Below are 19,941 nucleotides of genomic sequence, written 5' to 3'. Positions count from 1 at the left end.
AAACATTGTTAGCCACTTGGACATCCAGTTAAAAATGTGAACTGATTTATTTGATTTGAAAACTGTGAACCACTTATCGCTTTTAACATCTTGTTAAAAATAGGAAATGGTCTCTTTGAATCCTGGTTCTGAATATTTTATCCATATGCAGGATGTTGGTTAAATATTTGTATTAATTGTATAACATACTATATATTTGGCTACAGTTATCACGTAATCTTATGCACTTTTTTGTTTATGAATCATGTTATATAAAATATAAACAATTTCTATGTAAAAAATACATATATTAATATATTTACAATAAAAGATTATATATTGGAATAATAATCCGTTCTCTGGTCACATATAGTTACTATATAGCACAGGTCCACATTTTGAATCGTTTCCTAAATGGTTATTTGCAAACATGGAGGGAGGAGTAACCTTGAAGGGGAGGGAGGAGTAGGACTATCTGAAGAACCCATCTGTAGTTTAGTTAGTTTAGTGTGTAAAGTTACATAGCACGGCTTATCCACAAGGGTATACAGGCACTGTCCATGGGCACGGCGAGATTAAGTGATTTGCCTAGATTCACAGGATGTTGCGCAGAAAGACTCGAATGCGGATCTCCAGGTCTCCAGTAGGCTGTTCTGGCCGTTGCTCCACATCCTCTCTGATGTGATGTTGTGATGTTTTGCCAGTGGTGGAGGTGATAGCCTAGCCAGCAACCAACTGGCAGCCAAGTATCTTGAACGGCCAGATTAGGAAGAATTGGAGACTGCAGGGGGGGTGGAAGTGTACTGACCCAACCTCTGGCTCCCCGACCAATGGGGTCGAAAGGAGCCATACCCACAGCCACGCAGAGGTTGCTGAACTTGCGTGCTTGTAGCTGGGATATGGATGGCACGGCTGAAAGCCCCTTGCATGGCCATGAAAGGAGCAAAAGGCAGACAGGGGACGGGTGGCCACTGAGAGGCCCAAGGACTTGGCCGTAGCTCCGAGTCCTTAAAGTGCTCAAAAGTCCATGTCTGCCTCATCCCCAAAGAGATGGGTGCCATCAAAGGGCATGTCCATAAGGGAAGCCTGGACATCCCCAGAAAATCCAGACGTTCTCAGCCAGGCGTGCCGTCAAACAGCCACCGAATACCTGGTTCTGCCCAGCGAGTCAGTCCTGTCAAGCCCACAATGAATGGTGAACTTTGCCACATCTATCCCATCTTATACTGCTTGGGAGAGAATGGCACGGGCCTCATTGTGGACCTGTGGCAGCACTAGTGCAACCGTTTCCCACAAGGAGTGGGAGTAAGGGCCAAATAGGCATGCAGTGTTCACCAACCAAAATGCAAGACTGGCGAAAGAAAACATTATGTTGCCCCAACTATCTAGCCTCTTGGACTCCCTACCCCGGGGTGCGAAAGGGAACACACCTTGTGAGATAGAGGCTTGGACCATCAAGCTCTCAGAGGTAGGGTGGTTGGTGACAAATTTTGTGTCATCAGGGCCGGAGCAGAACCCAATGGATCCCAAGGCGCCCAAATAGGAGGCACATTATTTTATAAAATTCTTTAGGCTTGGTGGGGGATGCTCCGGCTCCTGGAAAGGCAGGGAAGAGTGGAGCAAGTTTCACAGAACGAGGCCTACAGCGTCGAGACTCCTCAGTCATATCAGCCGACGGACAAGGTGAAGCCAAAGCACACTTCTACCTGACACACATGACAACTTCGCGGGTGAAAACTTAGGACTCCCGGAGTGGTGCCCGGACCTTCCTCTCAACCAGGACTGAGAGCAAGGCCTCTAAGATGAATCACGTGGTACTGAGCGCCATGCCGCAAACAGCTTAAGGGACCGCTTACTCAAAGCTTTTGGAGCCATCGTAGTATGACTTGGAGTCATGGTCGTGCTCCAGGCACCAAAGACACATCAAGTGTGGATTAGTCACTGACACTGCGCAAATGGCAGGAGTCACATGATTTGAATTCAGAAGTCTTCTTGGATGTTGGAAAAACCTACACACCCAAAAAACTTTTTAAAAAACCTTTAAAAAAAAGCCAGTCAAAAAGTGACAGACGGTAGCTCTTTTCACAGATCTGAGCTGCAGGCGCAACGTGGAAAAAAAACTGATGTCAATAGGCCGATGCACTTTCTAGATAGGTGATGCAGGTGTCGCACACGGCACAGAAGTCACGTGGAGATGACCCGACGCCACCTACTGGCACAGAAGGGTATTGACGCCTGGGAAATTAAATTTGTTAAAGAGGTCTTTATCAGATTTCGTATTTCACTACTGCAAGGCATACCACCCCAATAGGGTAACATTGGAGCTGCATTGTAACCTTTTACAATTGTAACTTTCAATTGGGAAAAGATAGAAAAAGTAAGTTTGAGGTCGCTGGACTCAATTTCAAAACATCTTTTAGTAAAGTCACTTGTAGAAAGATGCCATTTTCTTACTTAAACCCTTTGGTACCTTCTGCCTGTCTCTCAAATACACGTCTGGGCTGGGTGACAGCTGGCTTCCTGCATTCCTTCTAGACAGACAGACAGAAAGGATAGATTGGTGTGTTTGAGGGGTCATCTGCATGTTGATGGGACTGCCTGAGCAGGGTGTGTGGGAGGGGCTGACACTTCAACCTGAAAGGGCTAGGTCCTGCCCCTACAAAAAGGGCTGCATACCCCCTGTTTTGAGTCTGGAGCCAGGTAAGGGCAGGGTCTTGTGCACTACAAAGACCTTTCTTTGAAGTCTCCCTACTTCAAAGGCTAAAATGAGTAAAACTACTGGATCTCTGACACAATTGTACTCAGTACACTTGTGAGACCTGAAGGGAGACTGCTCTTAGGAGGAGCTGCTACTCTGCTAACTGCTTCGCTGTGTTTGCCTGCTGTGCTGTAGGAGGGACTGCCACTTTGCTACTTGCTTTGCTCTGTTTGACTGCTGCCTCTTGCCTGGGCAGTGAGGACGGAACTTTATCTCTACAACCTGTAGAAGAAGCTTAAGTAACTCCAAGGGCGTGTCAGCTTGCCCCATGTTCACGAAGTCTCAGGGCCATAAAATACTTCCTTTTCATCTACATGGCTACCGAACGCTACCATCCGTGAGTCCGGTAGCTCAGTCATGCAAAGATGGGCGCTCAACACTTCCAACGGCAATGACCTCCTACCCAGACTGCCAGCGGAGCATGGCTTGCACCAATCAGTTGAGCTATGTGCTTGAGGCTCCATTGATCCCAGAAGCTGGGCTTCATTCTGAGGGGCTGCGGAGCCCAGATGAAGAAGTAGCGAGTTACTCACGATCGCTGCATTCTTTCCCTAAGTGTTGTCAGGCAAAGCCTACGCCAGCAGAGTCTGGATCAAGAGAAGCATGTCCCACCTTCCTTCCCCCACACGTTGACAGGGCAACAACACAGACAAACGAAAACCAACATGAGTCCCTGAACTTGAGGATCTCGCCATCAAAAGATACTGTGTGCACACAGGACCCGTGAGTTTCCTATAGCGGACCTGCACGCAGGTGGCTGAAATCCAATAATTGCACAGGTCCCGAGAGACCTGTGCAATTCTCAGTTCTGTTGCCGGTTGGATCCCATTGCACGTGAGAACTTTGAGGAGACATATTTAACGATTCCCTCCTGGGATCCGTGCCATTGAAATCTACTAATTATGTTTGATTTAAACACTGTGGTTATTGGTATACTTTGCAAAGTGCATACCTTGAGATTCCTAATTTTTTTTTGTCGTTTTGGTGTTGTTTTAAAGAGTAAAGGAAATACTACTTTTCGAATCCTGTGTGGTGTCTTTTTGTGGTGTTGTCGCTGTATTACTGAGTGTTGTGTTGCACAAATACTTTGCACATTACCTCTTTAGTTTAACCTGACTGCTCTGCGCCTAGCTAGCAGAGGGTGAGCACAGGTAAACTTTTAGTGCATACTTCACGTACCCTTAATAGTGTGGTGGTTCCTGCCTGGCCTGGTTGTATACCTCCGCTAACCAGGAACCCCATTTCTAATACTAGCAATCTATGCTACATTACTCACAACACTTACAGCAGGACAGAGACTTGATGCAGTTTAACAAACATTAGGCCCCCTTTATCTCAATACTTTTAAGAACAGGAAGTTAGTCACTGCAACCATCATTTGAGTCCTTGCTCAGTTGTCCCGTCATTTCTTGTCGAATTATGAAGCTTTTATTATAGTCAGATGCGGCGATTATGTCGACGAAGGTTCCATGCGCTTGCACCTCAATCCTTCCTGTGCGCCTGAATACACCTTTGCTTCCTGCCGTTGTTGACCCACTCATCAACCGTACTGATCCATATTGCCACACAGAGCCCATGTCTTCCCCTAGCACTTTCCCCAGAAACGGTGCCTGACATCACCCCAATCCATACCCATGGCTTTGACAGGATAAGAGAAGTAAGTTTTACCTTTGTATTCATCAGAAACATTAGACTGTATTTTAGGTTCATCTCCATGATCTTTTTGACCAACAGAAAATCCTTGGAGAAGTCCTGCACCTTTCTAAATTATAAAGGTGCAGGAGACAGGCTTCAGCATATGAGCTGGCTCCATTGCAAATAATTTAAAAAGGTGCGTTGGTTTGGTTTCAAATTTCCCATTATCTAGTCTTCCAGGAACAGCTCTGCAGATGGTCTCTCAGTCTTTTTTAGGGAACCTAAGAAATAGTGTCACTCCGCTTCTTGAACTCTTTCCTCCACTGTACCCTGAAGGCTGTTAACTTTTCGTTGCAGTGTGGCTACTTATTCTTCTGTTTCAGTGAATTTGTCTATAATCCGCACAAATCAGATTGACTTCAATGGACACAGTGTCTATCTTTCCCTCAAGGGCCATTTTAGAAACCTGAATAGCAGCCATAACATCCACTAGCGCTGGTTCAGTGCTTTGATCAGAATTTCTTGTGCCTGGTGACTGAGCATGGTATAGTTCACAATCTCATTACTCTGACCAAGCTTAATCATCTTTTCTTTGCCTATACAGTAGCCCTTCAGTTCCCTTGTGAAGCACTGAACATTTGGAGATCAATACAAGAACGACCAGCCTCCCCACTCCAACGCCCCGGTTGTCAGTGGCACATCAGTGTTATGTCCAAATTATGGGAAATTATATCTCCTAGAGGTAGCAGTGTCACAATAGGGTTCACCAATTTTAGATCCAACCCACGACATCGTGGGGAAACTGCCACTATTCTGACACTTTCCTAGCAGTATCCATGGGACCCCCTTGCCACTTTAACTGATTTATCAAGACAGATTATGTTGTTTTGCAATGCTACCTCATGTGGTGTTGTTCTTAGTTTATATGCCTGTTGAGAATGGACACTTTTCTTTCCCCCTACTGTGTCCCAGCACAGTATCTCTATGGCCCTTCACAGACCCTCAGCTCGGAGTCCTCCAGGATCATAACATCAGTTAGTAGGGTTTAAATACAGTCAAGGTGCCATTCCCTTCTCGCCAAGCCTTGTCTCTCCACCAGTCCAGAATATCAGGATACTCACTGTGTCATATCCCAAGGATCCCAGTGGGTCTTAAATCTGCCAGAGTTCACCCCAATCAATGGTAGACCTAGGCGAGTGCAGTTATTCCTGTATGACAGTGACTGTACCGGCAACTGCTCCAGAGCCTGTGTGTGGAGCCTGGTTCATGACACAGGCCTTGTTTGGCATTGCGTTCACTGTAACCAGGCCCCACATTTCTTTCTCAAGGACTCACCGCTGATCCAACTTTATCAACACCACCGGTAGGTGGACACAGGTCTAGGGAAGCTCTGGACTCAACTGTAGACAAAGGGGGCCAGAGCCATTGTTACATTAGACCTCAGTCCATCACTAATCCTATGGACCAAATCTCAATGCACGCCAAAGTCAGCAGACAATAACAGGCCCCAGACCTGTCCGTACCAAGCAGACAATCATTCATTGTAGCCTTGCCAGCTTCGGTTCAACACTGTACTGCTCAATTATGCAGAACTGCCACCGACACAGACCATCGATCAATCAGCTGTAGCACAGTTCCTCCACAGGCTGCACCACTCGCCCTGCATAGGCAACATTCTGCCTCAGTGGGAGGGCAAGAGGCTGGATTCCGCAAACCACTACACACAAACACAGATACGTCTTAAGGTTGAAGAGAGGTTTACAAATTAAGGACTTTAGCAGGATTCTTCCACATGCTCAGGAGCTCTTAGGAAACACTTATGCAGGCAGGTTGCATGGCCACACCCCCATTAGATGGGAAAATTGACTCTGGATGGAAAGACATAGGCTGAAATAACCCTGAAGTTTTGAGTACTACTGATAGAAATTCATCACCGGGAGGGCAATCCCCAGGGAGCTTGCCATGGCTCTTCTGCTTTAGAAGTGCTTCAATGAGGAGTTGGCCATTTTTCATAATAGCCACTTGCAATTCAAGGGCAGGTCCATGAGGGTCGCTTTAACGCTGCCAGAGAAGTCAGTTGAAAGTATCCAGACACAGTGGTTTAGGGAGATCGACATAGCTACGGATTGTGTCAGAATCAGGCAGCACTTCAGGATTTATTTGGAAACATCCACACCATCGCTGACCAGATCAGAAAATGTTTTTACTTGTGGTAGGGGGGACAGAAACAGTCATTTTTGCTCCCACATAATATGGATATACAGGTCAAGATGGCACATGGCAGTTCAAAGTGATAGGCTGCTAGAGGTAAAAACCTTTCAGCTCAGAGTTCAGCCTGCCAAATTCTGAAAGGTCAGAAATTAAATGATATGGGTAGAGTTTTACAGAAGAGGCGGGGACCACTAGTCTCTCTGGGGAAGGATGGGAAGATAGAAACTTTGCATCACAGTCCATTTGCCTATGGACTGCTGGGCCAGAGAAGAGTTTCTCACATGCAGCTATCAAGGGTTCTAAGAATGTTAAATGAAAAGATTGACTTTTAGCTCAGAAAGGACAGCTGCACCACTGTGCATTTACAAGTGGTGCAGAAATATACTTTGAATAATTACATATAGGAGCTTCATGTGTCAACTTACACTTAGAAACTGTTTGCATGGTTGAGGGAGGACATTAAGAGGACTCAATAAATGAACAGTATTACATACAGGTGTGATCTTTTTATGTAAGTTAACACTTATGTTTAACTGGGTCATCAATTCAAAACACAAACCTTTAGTCTCGACTCAAGGTGTTATACATGGGGAAGTGCCAATACTAGAATGCCCCAAAAAGATAATATGTCATGACATAGGTTCATCACATTATGTGGCAAGTCACCAGTTGAGCTTCCAATAAAAAGAAACATAGAAGTCAGCACCTGGTTAACTTACCCATTTAATTTTTGTTTACGGATATATAATGCATATTATGAATATTGCTAAAATGTTAACAGTTTACAAAAGAGGTACATTGACAAATGATACAGACATTATCAAATACATTTAGCACCTTACTGCTATTCAATTTCATTAGATACAAAAGACAGATGGGTTGAAGACAGTTTAAATGGAGGCAGTATTTACCTTTTTAGGTAAATTATCATCGTCCATTTCTCCTCTTTCCAACAATGAAGCAGGAGGGCTAGGTGCCCCCTCTGTATTAGAACCCCTTTCTTTCTTGTGCTTCTTGTGTTTCTTGTGCTTTTTATCCTTCTTATGCTTCTTATCCTTCTTTTTCTTTTTTTTCTTCCCGCCACCTTCTTGGTCAGAAGTCTTTGAAAGAGAAGAGATTTTGAATGAAAATATTAATTTACCTGTCTATCGTAGTTTGGCATTAAAATAACTCCCCAGTCAAAATCTTAATCTTGTTTGTTTAAAAAATATATTCAAATGTTATTTCAAATTATGAGATCTATTAATAAAGGACAATGTTACCCTGTAAGCATCTGCTCATAGTGTGAAGTGATGTAGACTCATTCTCTGCATACTCCTTACTCCTGCCATCTAGTGTTAAGAGTAGGACATTTGCAACTAATTTCTGTTTGAAGTCTTTCAAGTCATGAGGTATAGTGACTACACACTTAGTTGGCAATGGGCATCGGCTTCATTGTTAAGCAGTTTTTCGCCCAGCGAGTGAGCGTACTGATGGAGCAGTATGCAGGACATTTTGAAGATCAAGCGTGAAAGTGTATCAAGAAGTCAAAGTAATCTGTAGCATTCACTGGGTCCCAGGGAGGCAGATGGGCATATGTAAATCTACAGCACTACATGCTCCAAACAGATGCTTACAGGGTAGGTGAAATGTTTAGTTTGTAGCATGTGTGGCTGTATATATACATGGTCTGCATAGACTGTAAAGCAAAGCTATCGTAAGCAGTGGTCAGCCAGTGGTTGGTGCAGATGCTTGAAACAAAGTCCTTGAAACCATTTGACCAACTCAAGCTTATTGGCAAACTAGGACGTCCTGACAGTAATGTTCAGTGAATGTATGTAGAGTAGATCATGTAGCTACCTTGCAAAATGTCAGCTTTGGTAATATTATCTAGAAAAGCCATAGTGTCTCCTTTCTTATGGGTAGAATGTGGTCTGGGCCTATCAGGCAACGCTCTCTTGGCTTTGAGGTAGCAGGATTGGATGCACTTGACGATCCACCTGGTTGTACCGGATTGTGACAACGGATGACCTTTATGAGGTTTGACAAAAATAACGAAAAGTTATGTTTTGCAGAAAGTTTTAGTCCTGTGAATTTATTACATAAAGGCGCATTTTACATAAAGTGTGTGAAGAGCCCTTTCTGCAACAAGTCTGGTTTAGGGAAAAGGACGGGGAGCTTGATAGTTTGGTTGTAGTGGAAGGGAGATGTAACTTTTGGTAGGAATCTGTATTTAGTCCTAAGGAGGACACCGTCGTTATGGTCCTGAAAGAAAAGCTCTTTTAAGGCGAGGGCTTGTAGTTCACTAACATGTCTTACGGATGTGATACAGACAAGGCAGACAACCTTCCAAGAGAGAAACAGTAGGGGTATGAGCACAGTGGTTAACAAGCATTTACAATGCAACAGTCTCGCCTTTGCCAAAGTTAGAGCTATTGGCATTGTAAATGGCAACATTTTTATTTATGTGTTGGTTTTGAAAACAGATAAATAAATGGCATTGTCATTTACAATGTCAATAGCTTAATTTCTCGCAAATGCGAGACCTATTGCATTTGCACCCACACACACAGAGAGACACACACACACAGAGCCCCCCCAGACAGAGCCCCACCCACAGCGCCCCCCCACACACACAGCACCCCCCACGCACACAACACCCCCCACACACACACACACAGCGCCCCCCCACACAGAGCCCCCCTACACACAGAGCCCCCCCCACACACAGAGCACCCCCACACACACACAGAGCACCCCCACACACACACACACACAGAGCACCCCCCCACACACACAGAGCCCCCCCACACACACAGCTCCCCCACACAGAGCCCCCCCCATACACACACAGAGCCCCCCCACACACAGAGCCCCCCCCCCCACACACACAGAGCCCCCCCCCACACACACACAGAGCCCCCCCACCACACACACACACAGAGCCCCCCCACCACACACAGAGCCCATAGCTGCCAAGGTTTCAGATTGCTATGTGTGACATTTTCATAATTTCAGTGTAATTATGAGTGACATTTCAACAACTATGAGTGACACTTTCTCATGAGCAAAATCAAGCAATGTAATCGTGCTAATTTCTTGCACAAACCACACAAGACTCAGGGTAACCTCTCCAATAGGCAGAAATAACTTGTTTACCTATAAAAAGCAGGCTAAGAAACAATAGCAAAAACAATAAATGTATGCCCAAGTGGGCCAATCACCCTTTTTGTTTGCTTCTTTCCACATGAGAGACCTGCTTTTCACACAGCACGCCCCACACAGCACAACCCGTGGACTCCAACATGGAAGTGCAGCCACAACCACAAAGGACCGCCATACTCCATCACATCATTCTGGCTGCTTTGATATGGACAGCACCACAGCCGACCAACTCATAGCAACTCGGCGTCAGCGTTCATGAGGAAAGCTCCACTCGCCACAGAAACTCACAGCTATCTGCAAAGAAAGCAACGGTAGCCCATGAGGCTCTGCCACCATGTACAAAATCGGGTATCCGCCGAGAAAAGGAAAACAAGCATTTGCAAGGCAATAGGTCTCGCATTAGGAAAGTTTGAGCTATTGGTACTGTAAATGACACATTTTTTATTTATGTGTTGGTTTTGAAAATAGCTAAATTAATAGCTTTATCATTTACAATGCCAATAGTTTTAACTTTCGCAAATGTGACACCTATAGCATTTGTAATGCAATATCTGTTGTATTTACGTGACTTAGATGTATTGATATTACAAATAAAAATGGCTTTTAATTTTTTTAATTAATACTTAAATAAAAGTTATTGTAATTTATAATAGCTTTTGTAAATAACTTGTGAAGATTATGTTAATTGTATTTTATTGTGATGAAAATCCAAGAATAGAAGTGAAATATTAACATCTTTTTGTGACATTTGTAATAAAGCTTGAAACATTGAGATAACATATTTGAACCAGTTGTTGTTGAATGGTTGCACATATTAATGCTGTGGTGGCGCTGAGTGATGATGTGGTGGCGACGAGTGATGCTGTGGCGTTCAGTGATGCTGTGGTAGCGCATAGTGATGTTGTGGTGCCCCTGAGTGATGCTGTGCTGGTGCTGAGTGATGCTGGAGTGAGTGTGATAGATAGATAGAGTGAGTGCGGTAGATAGAGTGAGTGCGGTAGATAGAGTGAGTGCGGTAGATAGAGTGAGTGCAATAGATAGAGTGAGTGCGATAGATAGATAGAGTGAGTGCGATAGATAGATAGAGTGAGTGCGATAGATAGATAGAGTGAGTGCGATAGATAGATAGAGGGAGGGCGATAGATAGATAGAGGGAGGGCGATAGATAGATAGAGGGCGATAGATAGATAGATAGAGGGCGATAGATAGATAGAGGGCGATAGATAGATAGAGGGCGATAGATATATAGAGGGCGATAGATAGATCGAGGGAGGGCGATAGATAGATCGAGGGAGGGCGATAGATAGATCGAGGGAGGGCGATAGATAGATCGAGGGAGGGCGATAGATAGATCGAGGGAGGGCGATAGATAGATCGAGGGAGGGCGATAGATAGATCGAGGGAGGGCGATAGATAGATCGAGGGAGGGCGATAGATAGATCGAGGGAGGGCGATAGATCGAGGGAGGGCGATAGATCGAGGGAGGGCGATAGATCGAGGGAGGGCGATAGATCGAGGGAGGGCGATAGATAGAGGGAGGGCGATAGATAGAGGGAGGGCGATAGATAGAGGGAGGGCGATAGATAGAGGGAGGGCGATAGATAGAGGGAGGGCGATAGATAGAGGGAGGGCGATAGATAGAGGGAGGGCGATAGATAGAGGGAGGGCGATAGATAGATAGAGGGAGGGCGATAGATAGATAGAGGGAGGGCGATAGATAGATAGAGGGAGGGCGATAGATAGATAGAGGGAGGGCGATAGATAGATAGAGGGAGGGCGATAGATAGATAGAGGGAGGGCGATAGATAGATAGAGGGAGGGCGATAGATAGATAGAGGGAGGGCGATAGATAGATAGAGGGAGGGCGATAGATAGAGGGAGGGCGATAGATAGAGGGAGGGCGATAGATAGAGGGAGGGCGATAGATAGAGGGAGGGCGATAGATAGAGGGAGGGCGATAGATAGAGGGAGGGCGATAGATAGAAGGAGGGCGATAGATAGAGGGAGGGAGGGCGATAGATAGAGGGAGGGCGATAAGAGTTAGTGAGATAGATAGACAGATAGATAGAGTGAGGGTGATAGATAAAGTGTATTTATGTTGCATTGAGTAGAGTATGTATGAGGTGTGCAATTATATGGCACTGAGTGGTATTATGTGGAGTGTATTTACGTTGCATTGAGAACAGTGTAATTATGTGGCGTGTAATTATGTAGCACTGAGTGGTAATATGGGGAGTGTATGTTGTATTCAGTAGAGTGTAATTTTGTGGCGTGTAATTATGTGGCACTGAGTGGTATTTGGAGTGTATGTTCCATTGCAGAGTGTGTGAGGGTGCAGAGTGTGAGGGTGCAGAGTGTGAGGGTGCAGAGTGTGTGAGGGTGCAGAGTGAGGATCTCAAGGTGCTGGGGAGGGTGTGTGGGGACTGCTGGCCCTTCGAAGGAGCTGCGGTTCAGTCAAAGAGGTTTTGATATTTCCATGTCCAAAATTCTGCCCAACTGCTCTGTTGTTCCCTTACTCTCTAAGCATGTCCTGCGGCTGCCAGTGGGACACGCTCATTCAAGAAATCCAGGTATTCTACAAGTGACTTTTCTTCAGCACAAGTTTCTTTTACCCAATTTCAGGACTCATTCCACGTTGGGCAATGCCCCCAGAGAAACCAGGGGCATAATGCCAACCCCTGCAGCCCCTGAGCTGCAGGATGCCCCTCAGCCCTGGTCCCATTCAGCCTAAAGTCACATGATATCTATCAGGTATAGAAGTCTCGGGGGTCCCTCAGCATATTCTACAGTTAGACCCCAATAATGTGCGAAATGCCACTGCGAGAAATGACAGCATCAGGGGAGATTCTCATCCCTTATGTCTCAGACGTGAACAACCACCTGGATAATTCAAGCAATTTCTGGTGCAACCCTAGCGTAGCACAGGTACATTCATTCCCAAATTGCAGAGTGGGTTCAATGAAGGTTCTTAATATCAAGGCACTGTGGATCCCTCCTGCGGTTACAGTGGACAATACACTCATGTCTTTAGGATGTCCCCATTATGAAAGTAATATTCAGGACAATATTCCCCCAGAACTGAGCTGACTGAAATGATTCTCAAACATATAGGGATGCCTGACCAGCTGAAGCCCCGTTCTGTGGTTTCCCTACATTTCGACTAAAAGTGTGACTTGTCACAGCAAGTTGGAAATGGGACTGGGAAACTATTATGATCCTGTTCTGCCTGCACCTGGCTGCTTAAACGGTAGCTTCCGCAGACTATCACCTTCACAGTTCAAGTGATAAACGTACGAATGCGATTGCGTGTGAATGGGGGTTGAATCGTGCACTCTAAATGGGAGCGAACTTGTGAAGGGATGATTTGAACACTGGGTTGTGAAATAACAATTAAAATACACGTGCAACCAAGCGTACACATACAGACAGATGCTCGCGCGCGCGGAAACAGACACGAGAACAACAGAGGATGCAGAAGAACAAGTTACTTACCTTCGGTAACGATATATCTGTAAGAAACAGTAGTTCGTATAAGACTCCTTACCTTAGAATATCCCCAGGTGTCAGACTAGATCAGGAAATTTTTGCGTAGCAGTACCCTTGCGCGTCGGTAGGCGTCGTCTGCGGCTGCGCGTCCGCCGTGAGCGTCGTGATGACGTCGCCTGAGTACTTAGACGCCACCTCCGCGCGCTGACGTCAGTTCTTAGACACAGCTTTTCCGCGCCAGAAACGCAGAGCCATGTTAAAAACCAACACTGGTGCCATTGAAACTAGGGCCCTGAAAGGGGAAGAGCTTAACCCTAGATATCAGTTCGCAGAACGGGGAGGATGGGTGGGGCGGTAAGGAATCTAATACCAACTACTGTTTCTTACAGATATATCGTTACCGAAGGTAAGTAACTTGTTCATCTGAAAGAAACAGGTTAGTATTAGATTCCTTACCTTAGAATAGATACCCCAGCAATACCAACCCCGGTGGTGGGTCTGCGAACCAATAATCACACTAGAAAGTCCTGGAGGACGGAACGGCCAAAGAAGCCATCCCTGCGGACTTGACTGTCCAGGCAGTAGTGTCTTGCAAATGTGTGCAGCGAGGCCCACGTAGCTGCCTGGCAAATGTCCTGCAAGGGCACTCCCCGGCCCAGGGCAGTTGTAGTCGCCGTGGCCCGGGTGGAATGAGCCCGCAACAGGGGGCTCCTTTTTAGCCAAGGAGTAACATGCCTGGATACACAAGATGATCCACCGAGAGATGGTCCGATTGTGCACCGCTTTTCCCTTCTTAGCGCCCACGTAACCAACAAAGAGTTGGTCATCCACCCGGAACTGGCGTGTGCGATCCAAGTAGAATGAAAGCGCACGTTTTGGGTCCAGACGGTGGAGCTGCTCTTCCTCTTTAGAGGGATGCGGTGGCGGAAAGAAGGTGGGCAAGGTGATAAAACTGCCCGATATGGAAGGCCGTGACAACCTTGGGCAGGAAAGATGGCTTAGTACGCAACACAACCTTGTCCGGAAGGACAGAAAGGAAAGGGGGTGTACATGAAAGAGTCTGGAGCTCACTCACTCTCCTGGCAGAGGTGATGGCAACCAGGAAAGCAGTCTTCAAAGTAAGAAGACGGAGAGGACAGTTGTGAAGTGGCTCAAAGGGAGCGCACATCAGAAACGTAAGAACAAGGTTCAAGTCCCACTGAGGCATCACAAACGGAACAGGAGGGAACTTGTGTGTGATGCCCTTCAGAAAGCGATTTACAATAGGGGACTTGAACAAAGAAGGTTGATTAGGCAGCCTTAGAAAGGCTGAAAGGGCAGAAAGGTAGCCCTTGATAGTGCCCAGAGCAGAGCCCTGCTGAGCAAGAGTAAGAAGGAAGAGAAGAACCTCAGAAAGAGGGGCAGCAAGAGGATCCACAGCCTTTGCTGTGCACCATGCCACAAATCTGTTCCATCTGCAGGCGTATACCGACTTTGTGGAGGGACGCCTGGCTGGCAGAATGACATTACAGAATTCAGGAGGCAAGTCAAATGGCCTCAACTGTCGCCGCTCAATCTCCAAGCATGGAGGTGGAGACTGGACAGGTTCGGGTGGAGGACCGTCCCCTGCTGCTGCGACAGAAGGTCCTCCTGAAGAGGCAGACGAACCGGGGGATCGACAGACATACTGGGGAGCTCTGGATACCAGTACCTTCGTGCCCAGTCCGGAGCCACAAGGATGACCTGTGCCCGGTCGCGCTTGATCTTCTTCAGCACTCTGGGCAGAAGTGGTATAGGTGGAAAGGCATACAACAGACCGCATCTCCACACGCGACGAAAAGCGTCGCCGAGCGAGTGCCGCCTTGGAAATTCCAACGCGCAGAACTGATGACTGAGCGTTCTCTTCGGTGGCGAATAGATCTAACCAAGGCTCTCCCCATCGCTAAAAGAGGCCTTGCGCCACGTCCGAGTTCAGACGCCATTCGTGATCCATCATGTACCGACACATTTGAATTCGGCAGCATTATCACCCTTCATTTCCTTTGAGGTCACTTCAAAGAAACGCATTATATATAGTACTTTCACAGTCTCATCATGTCGGAACGGAAGTATTTTCAATATGCTTATTTATCTTATGCAAATAACGATTGACAAAGCCAATAATCCTATATGGTTGTGGGTGTAATGTTACATGTTGTATTATATGTCAGGATGCAATGACCGAAGCAGCAAAATACCAGTGCTCAGCACAGATCTTTAGCTTAGGTGTTTTAAGCCATGCCAATAATGATATCGACCATGCCCCTTTGAGAGATCCCCAGTTTATTCATCCCACTTAAAACTCTGGGCGTAACACAGGCTATAGTACATTGCATCGCCGCAACAGGTGGTCCCTGATTTAAACTAAAGCCTTTGAATACTGTGACACATGACTCTTTGGCCTGGGACGTGCATTACGTTCTGCAGGGACCCCATAATTTTGTGTTATACCACTAATAGGTTCCCTGGTTTTGTTTTGTCACGTTGGTGACTGTAAGGGGACCACCCAGTATCTTTCTCACCTTAGTACCAACACTTATCAAGTGCCTTCACTTATCAAGTGCCTTCATCCAGAATTCACTTTTAAGATTTCTCCATCAGCATTTTAAATGAAGTCTGGGGCTAGTGCTGCTTGTCTCATGCAGGGCCATAATGCAGGAATCTGCACCCTCTGTAGCACGAGGGCACCCCACCCTTCAGAGTTCCCAGGCCCCATTCACTCTAAAACCTACTTATATGAGTAAGATATGGAAGGATACGGTGCTCTCATCACATTTTGCAGTGGCCTTCCCTCATTTGCATTACAACACCAGTCTAGTGGTTTCTGTGTGTGAGGGCAGGACTCTTCCACCCTGCTTATTCAACTGTACATGTAAAAGCCCTTGTGAGGTGCTCCACATATGTTTGTGTTGCTTCAACATTTATTTTTCACTCCGACTCATCAATCGAGGTATGCCTTCAAAGTATACTTCCACTTCATACCCCCACACATAGCAGATAGAAGTTACTACCCCATAACAGGTAAAAAGGGAGCATGACTATCACGACGAGATATTATAGTAAGTATCACATCTTTTTCCTGGTTTATAATATTCATAATGTTTACTGCCCACTGAAATATGCGACAATTAACTTCTCTCTTCATATATGCGCATATATCCTAACACACTAAGGAGACTGAAAGATCTTATGCAGGCCTTACAAACACAAACAAAAATAAAACAAATAAATGCTCGAACAATCACTTTTATGCAGTTTTTAAAACAAATGTCTGATAAACTTTGCAGGATTTCCACTACAGGAGACATTAGAATATATTTATCTAGTATGTAATCCACGAATTGGATGTTTTCGTGCCAAAAGTTAGTAATGCTGTGTCAAGACTTAAACAGAACCTAAAGTTTTTCTAGGAGACGTTTAAGATCAGTGTTGTTTAGTAGGCCGACAGTCTGTAGCTTTGCAGAAAACCAACAATTACATACCATTCTTTTAATTAATAACTTTTAGGCACGAGCTTCAACTGTGCAACAAAGTCTTCCTCCCTTACTGGGGTTAACCCAGTGAGGGTTACACACCAACACTGCAACCATTCTTTGCTAACCAGTTCAGCTGAAATCCAGGGCTGATTGTATCAACACCCTCAGAGGCTAGGTGGGATGGGTGCGATTGTGTGGCAACCACCATGGGGGACTAGGTCTTCTCTGGTGATTAGTAAGGCGGTTACAGGCAAACATGTCATAAACAACGCCGGTCTTCACCGAGTAAGCCATTTCTCTGCAGATGTGTAGAAGGTTGGTGACAACTGTTTCCAGGCCATGCCTAATGCAGTGTAGCCACAAATGCAGATTTCAGGGTAGTGAGCATTTAATGTAGGATGTTCAAAACCCAAAATACACAATGGACTCACCTCCAAATCGCCCTGCACTCCGTCCCGACTCCCAGCTCCACCAAAGAGAGCGCGCGTGGAGGCGTGCTGCGTCACTGCTGCACTTAAGGCAGCACAGCGCGCAGGCCGTCATTTGTAGCGCTTTCGCGCGCTACAAGATTGACGGCCCTGGGACCCACAGATACAATAGGCAGCGCACCACATACATCTCTAAGTTAGGTGGTGCGTGCATGCTGCCCCCTAGAGCCTTCACCGCGCCCCGTGTGCACTTAATACTTGAATGCCGTCGCTGCCGCCATTGTAATGCTGCCCCCCTAGAGCCTTCACCTGCTACTGCAGCGACAGATAAGCACTCGCCAGGCCGGTCAAGTAGGCCTTGAAACTGACTCGCCCTTCAGGAAATTCACTCGCATTTGAGAGCGGGCGAGTACATTTTTCGACCCCTGGCAGTGTGTGTGTGTAGGAAGGTTGATCCCTGACTATGGTTGCCCCCAACTTTTTGCCTGGTGTTTTGCTGGTTTTCTGACTTAGTTGACCCGAGGCCCTGCTGTTCAGGACCTCAGGCCCACTGCTCTCTCTGTAAAATGGATTCCATGTACCTTAGGTACATATCTAAATTGGATACTGAGCCACCTTATCAGTCCCTGTACAGTGTACCTTAGGTACCCAGGGCATAGGTGTACCCAGGGCCTACCAGGGGCTGCAGCATGTATTATGCCACCCCTGGCTGGCCATCCAAATCTGACACAACTGGCTGCTTGACAGCTGGGGGCAAGGTGGTGTAATCACCCTTTGCTTTAGATATAGTATACCTATATCTAACCCTAAAATGGACACACAGATCTCCTATCAGTCACTCCTATGGCAGGCCTTAACAATCCTGAAGGCAGAGTGCTTGGAATCGTGTGAGATGGTGCTCTGGCATGAGCTGAGCCTGTCTGCGGCTTTCAGATCTATCCCTTAGCCGTTTCCATGATATCGCATACCATATACTCTTAAGTGCATTATAATCCTCGCGGTTATGTGCCAACTCTGGTATCGCTTTATCAAAACATGTCGAGTAAGGTGTCATACGAATTGGAATACTAACCCCTCGCCAATTCTGGCGACGGGGTTAGCATTCCACCCTTCTAGAGGGACACGACATGTATGTAACCCCTAACCCCGGTTAAAGTCAGACAGAGCCTTAGCATCCACAAAATGGATGCTGCCACCGAGACACAAGTCTGCCCTCCTGCTGCTGGGAGTCCTCCCAGAGCAGGAGATAAGGACAAAGGGTTTCCTGCCAGGGGCGGTGCCAGCACCGTCCCAGACAGGGTTTTGTGTATTGTAGGTAGGCAGGGCTTTAGAGGAAGGTGACTGCAAGTGGCACCCCGGTGCTCACTGTGCATAGGCCGGCTGAAACCAGTTCCAGGGGCACTCCAGCCCCTGGCCTGGGGAAAGCCCGCCAAGGAATTGGGTGTAACCACCCCCCTCCTGGTCCCACCCCTAGGGCAGGACCTAGTCGCGTGCCAGCCCCCTTTTACAGGATAAAGGTAGGAACTGGCCCCCTTCCAGATCAGATCATCTTTGAATCCTGAAACTACTTTCTGCGAAAGGAACTCAAGACTTCTTCCTAAGATTTCTCCCTTGTGACTAAGGAGTAGTCACCCTGCATCCGCAGGCACCATCTAAGAACACTGCGGTCTGCTGCAAGTCCTTCCTCCGGAATCCGACTGCCCAGCTCGACGAGAACCGACTTCCCTGGCACCTCTGACCTCTACCTGCATCATCAGTCACGCTGAGATTCGTGGGTGTGACGAGACCTCGAGGGACCGGCCATCTTCAAGACTGCACGACTTCTGAACAGCAAGCCCGCCGAGTGAATTCCTGGTGAGTGCTTTGGGGTCCGAGAAGCCCCCACCCTGAGCAGCTCCAGCACCGAAGAGCAGCCCCCTAGCATCTCCACGATCTGCGTGGGGCCCTTCTGCTTTTTACTGCTCACCGCGTTGTTTGGCTACTAGCCCGCTGGCTTGTGGCCTTCCTGACGACGCCCGACGACATTTCTGCTGCTGGTCTGGTTGCTCCAGACTGGCCCTTGCTTCCCTCCATCGGAGAAGTACCCTGGACCCTCCTGGTCCACCCAAGACGCCATTTTAGGTCCACCGCGTGGGCCTTGCATTTGCCAAGACTTGTTGCCCAATCCTGGGTCCAGCGACGTCGACAGCAAGAACCTTCGTGGGACAGCTCGCACCTCCATCCTGGTCGCCGACAACGCCTCCTGGTCCGAGAGACTGCAGAGCCCAGCAGCGCCCACTCACCTGACTGCGGTGACTTCGCCCGGTGCCATCCTGGTGCCCACTTAATCACTGGCTAGTGATTCAAGAACTTGGTCCCCTCTGCTTTCAGGTTTTCTTCTTCCTTGATCCAGGCTTGGATCCATCGAACTTTTCTTCACTGGTCGCCTGCCAGCAACTTCTTCCTTCCAGGCTCCTGGTCCGGCAACGAGATCCCCGACGTCTTTTCAGATCTATGCAGCTGCAGCCCCTGGGCTAGGTAACTTCGGCACTTCGGTGTCCCAGCATAGCCTCACTATCCTAGGGTCAGGATCCACTGTCGTTTTCTTCCCACCAGGTCGGGTTCGCCCGTGAACACTAACTTTGCCTTTACTAGCCTCCATAGACTTTGTCCCGCATCCCGCGTGGGAGTGCACACTCTGCACCCGAGTCCCCTAGGTCTCCTAGAAGTAATCTAACGATTCTATAGTCAAGTCCTAGCGAGTCCAAAGCCTATTAGAACTGTTACTTACCTGTTAGTAATTCGCATTCCACTTTTTAAGTATATG

The 19,941-nt window shown here is 47.0% G+C and overlaps 1 protein-coding gene across 3 annotated transcripts in view; it reads right to left on the bottom strand.

Annotated features, from left to right (window-relative positions):
• The window catches only part of SRRM1 (serine and arginine repetitive matrix 1), an 836,097-nt gene that overhangs the window by 83,526 nt on the left and 732,630 nt on the right, over nt 1-19,941 (bottom strand). For all 3 annotated transcript variants that reach the window (XM_078681268.1, XM_078681269.1, XM_078681270.1), the window contains one exon: nt 7,495-7,683. In XM_078681268.1, coding sequence (XP_078537394.1) covers nt 7,495-7,683 — 189 coding nt within the window. The remainder of the gene's footprint in view (nt 1-7,494; nt 7,684-19,941) is intronic.

This window comes from Lissotriton helveticus, chromosome 3_1 (genome assembly GCF_964261635.1).
Source record: "Lissotriton helveticus chromosome 3_1, aLisHel1.1, whole genome shotgun sequence".
Classification (NCBI taxonomy): domain Eukaryota; kingdom Metazoa; phylum Chordata; class Amphibia; order Caudata; family Salamandridae; genus Lissotriton; species Lissotriton helveticus.
This window is presented reverse-complemented; position numbering and strand designations above follow the sequence as displayed.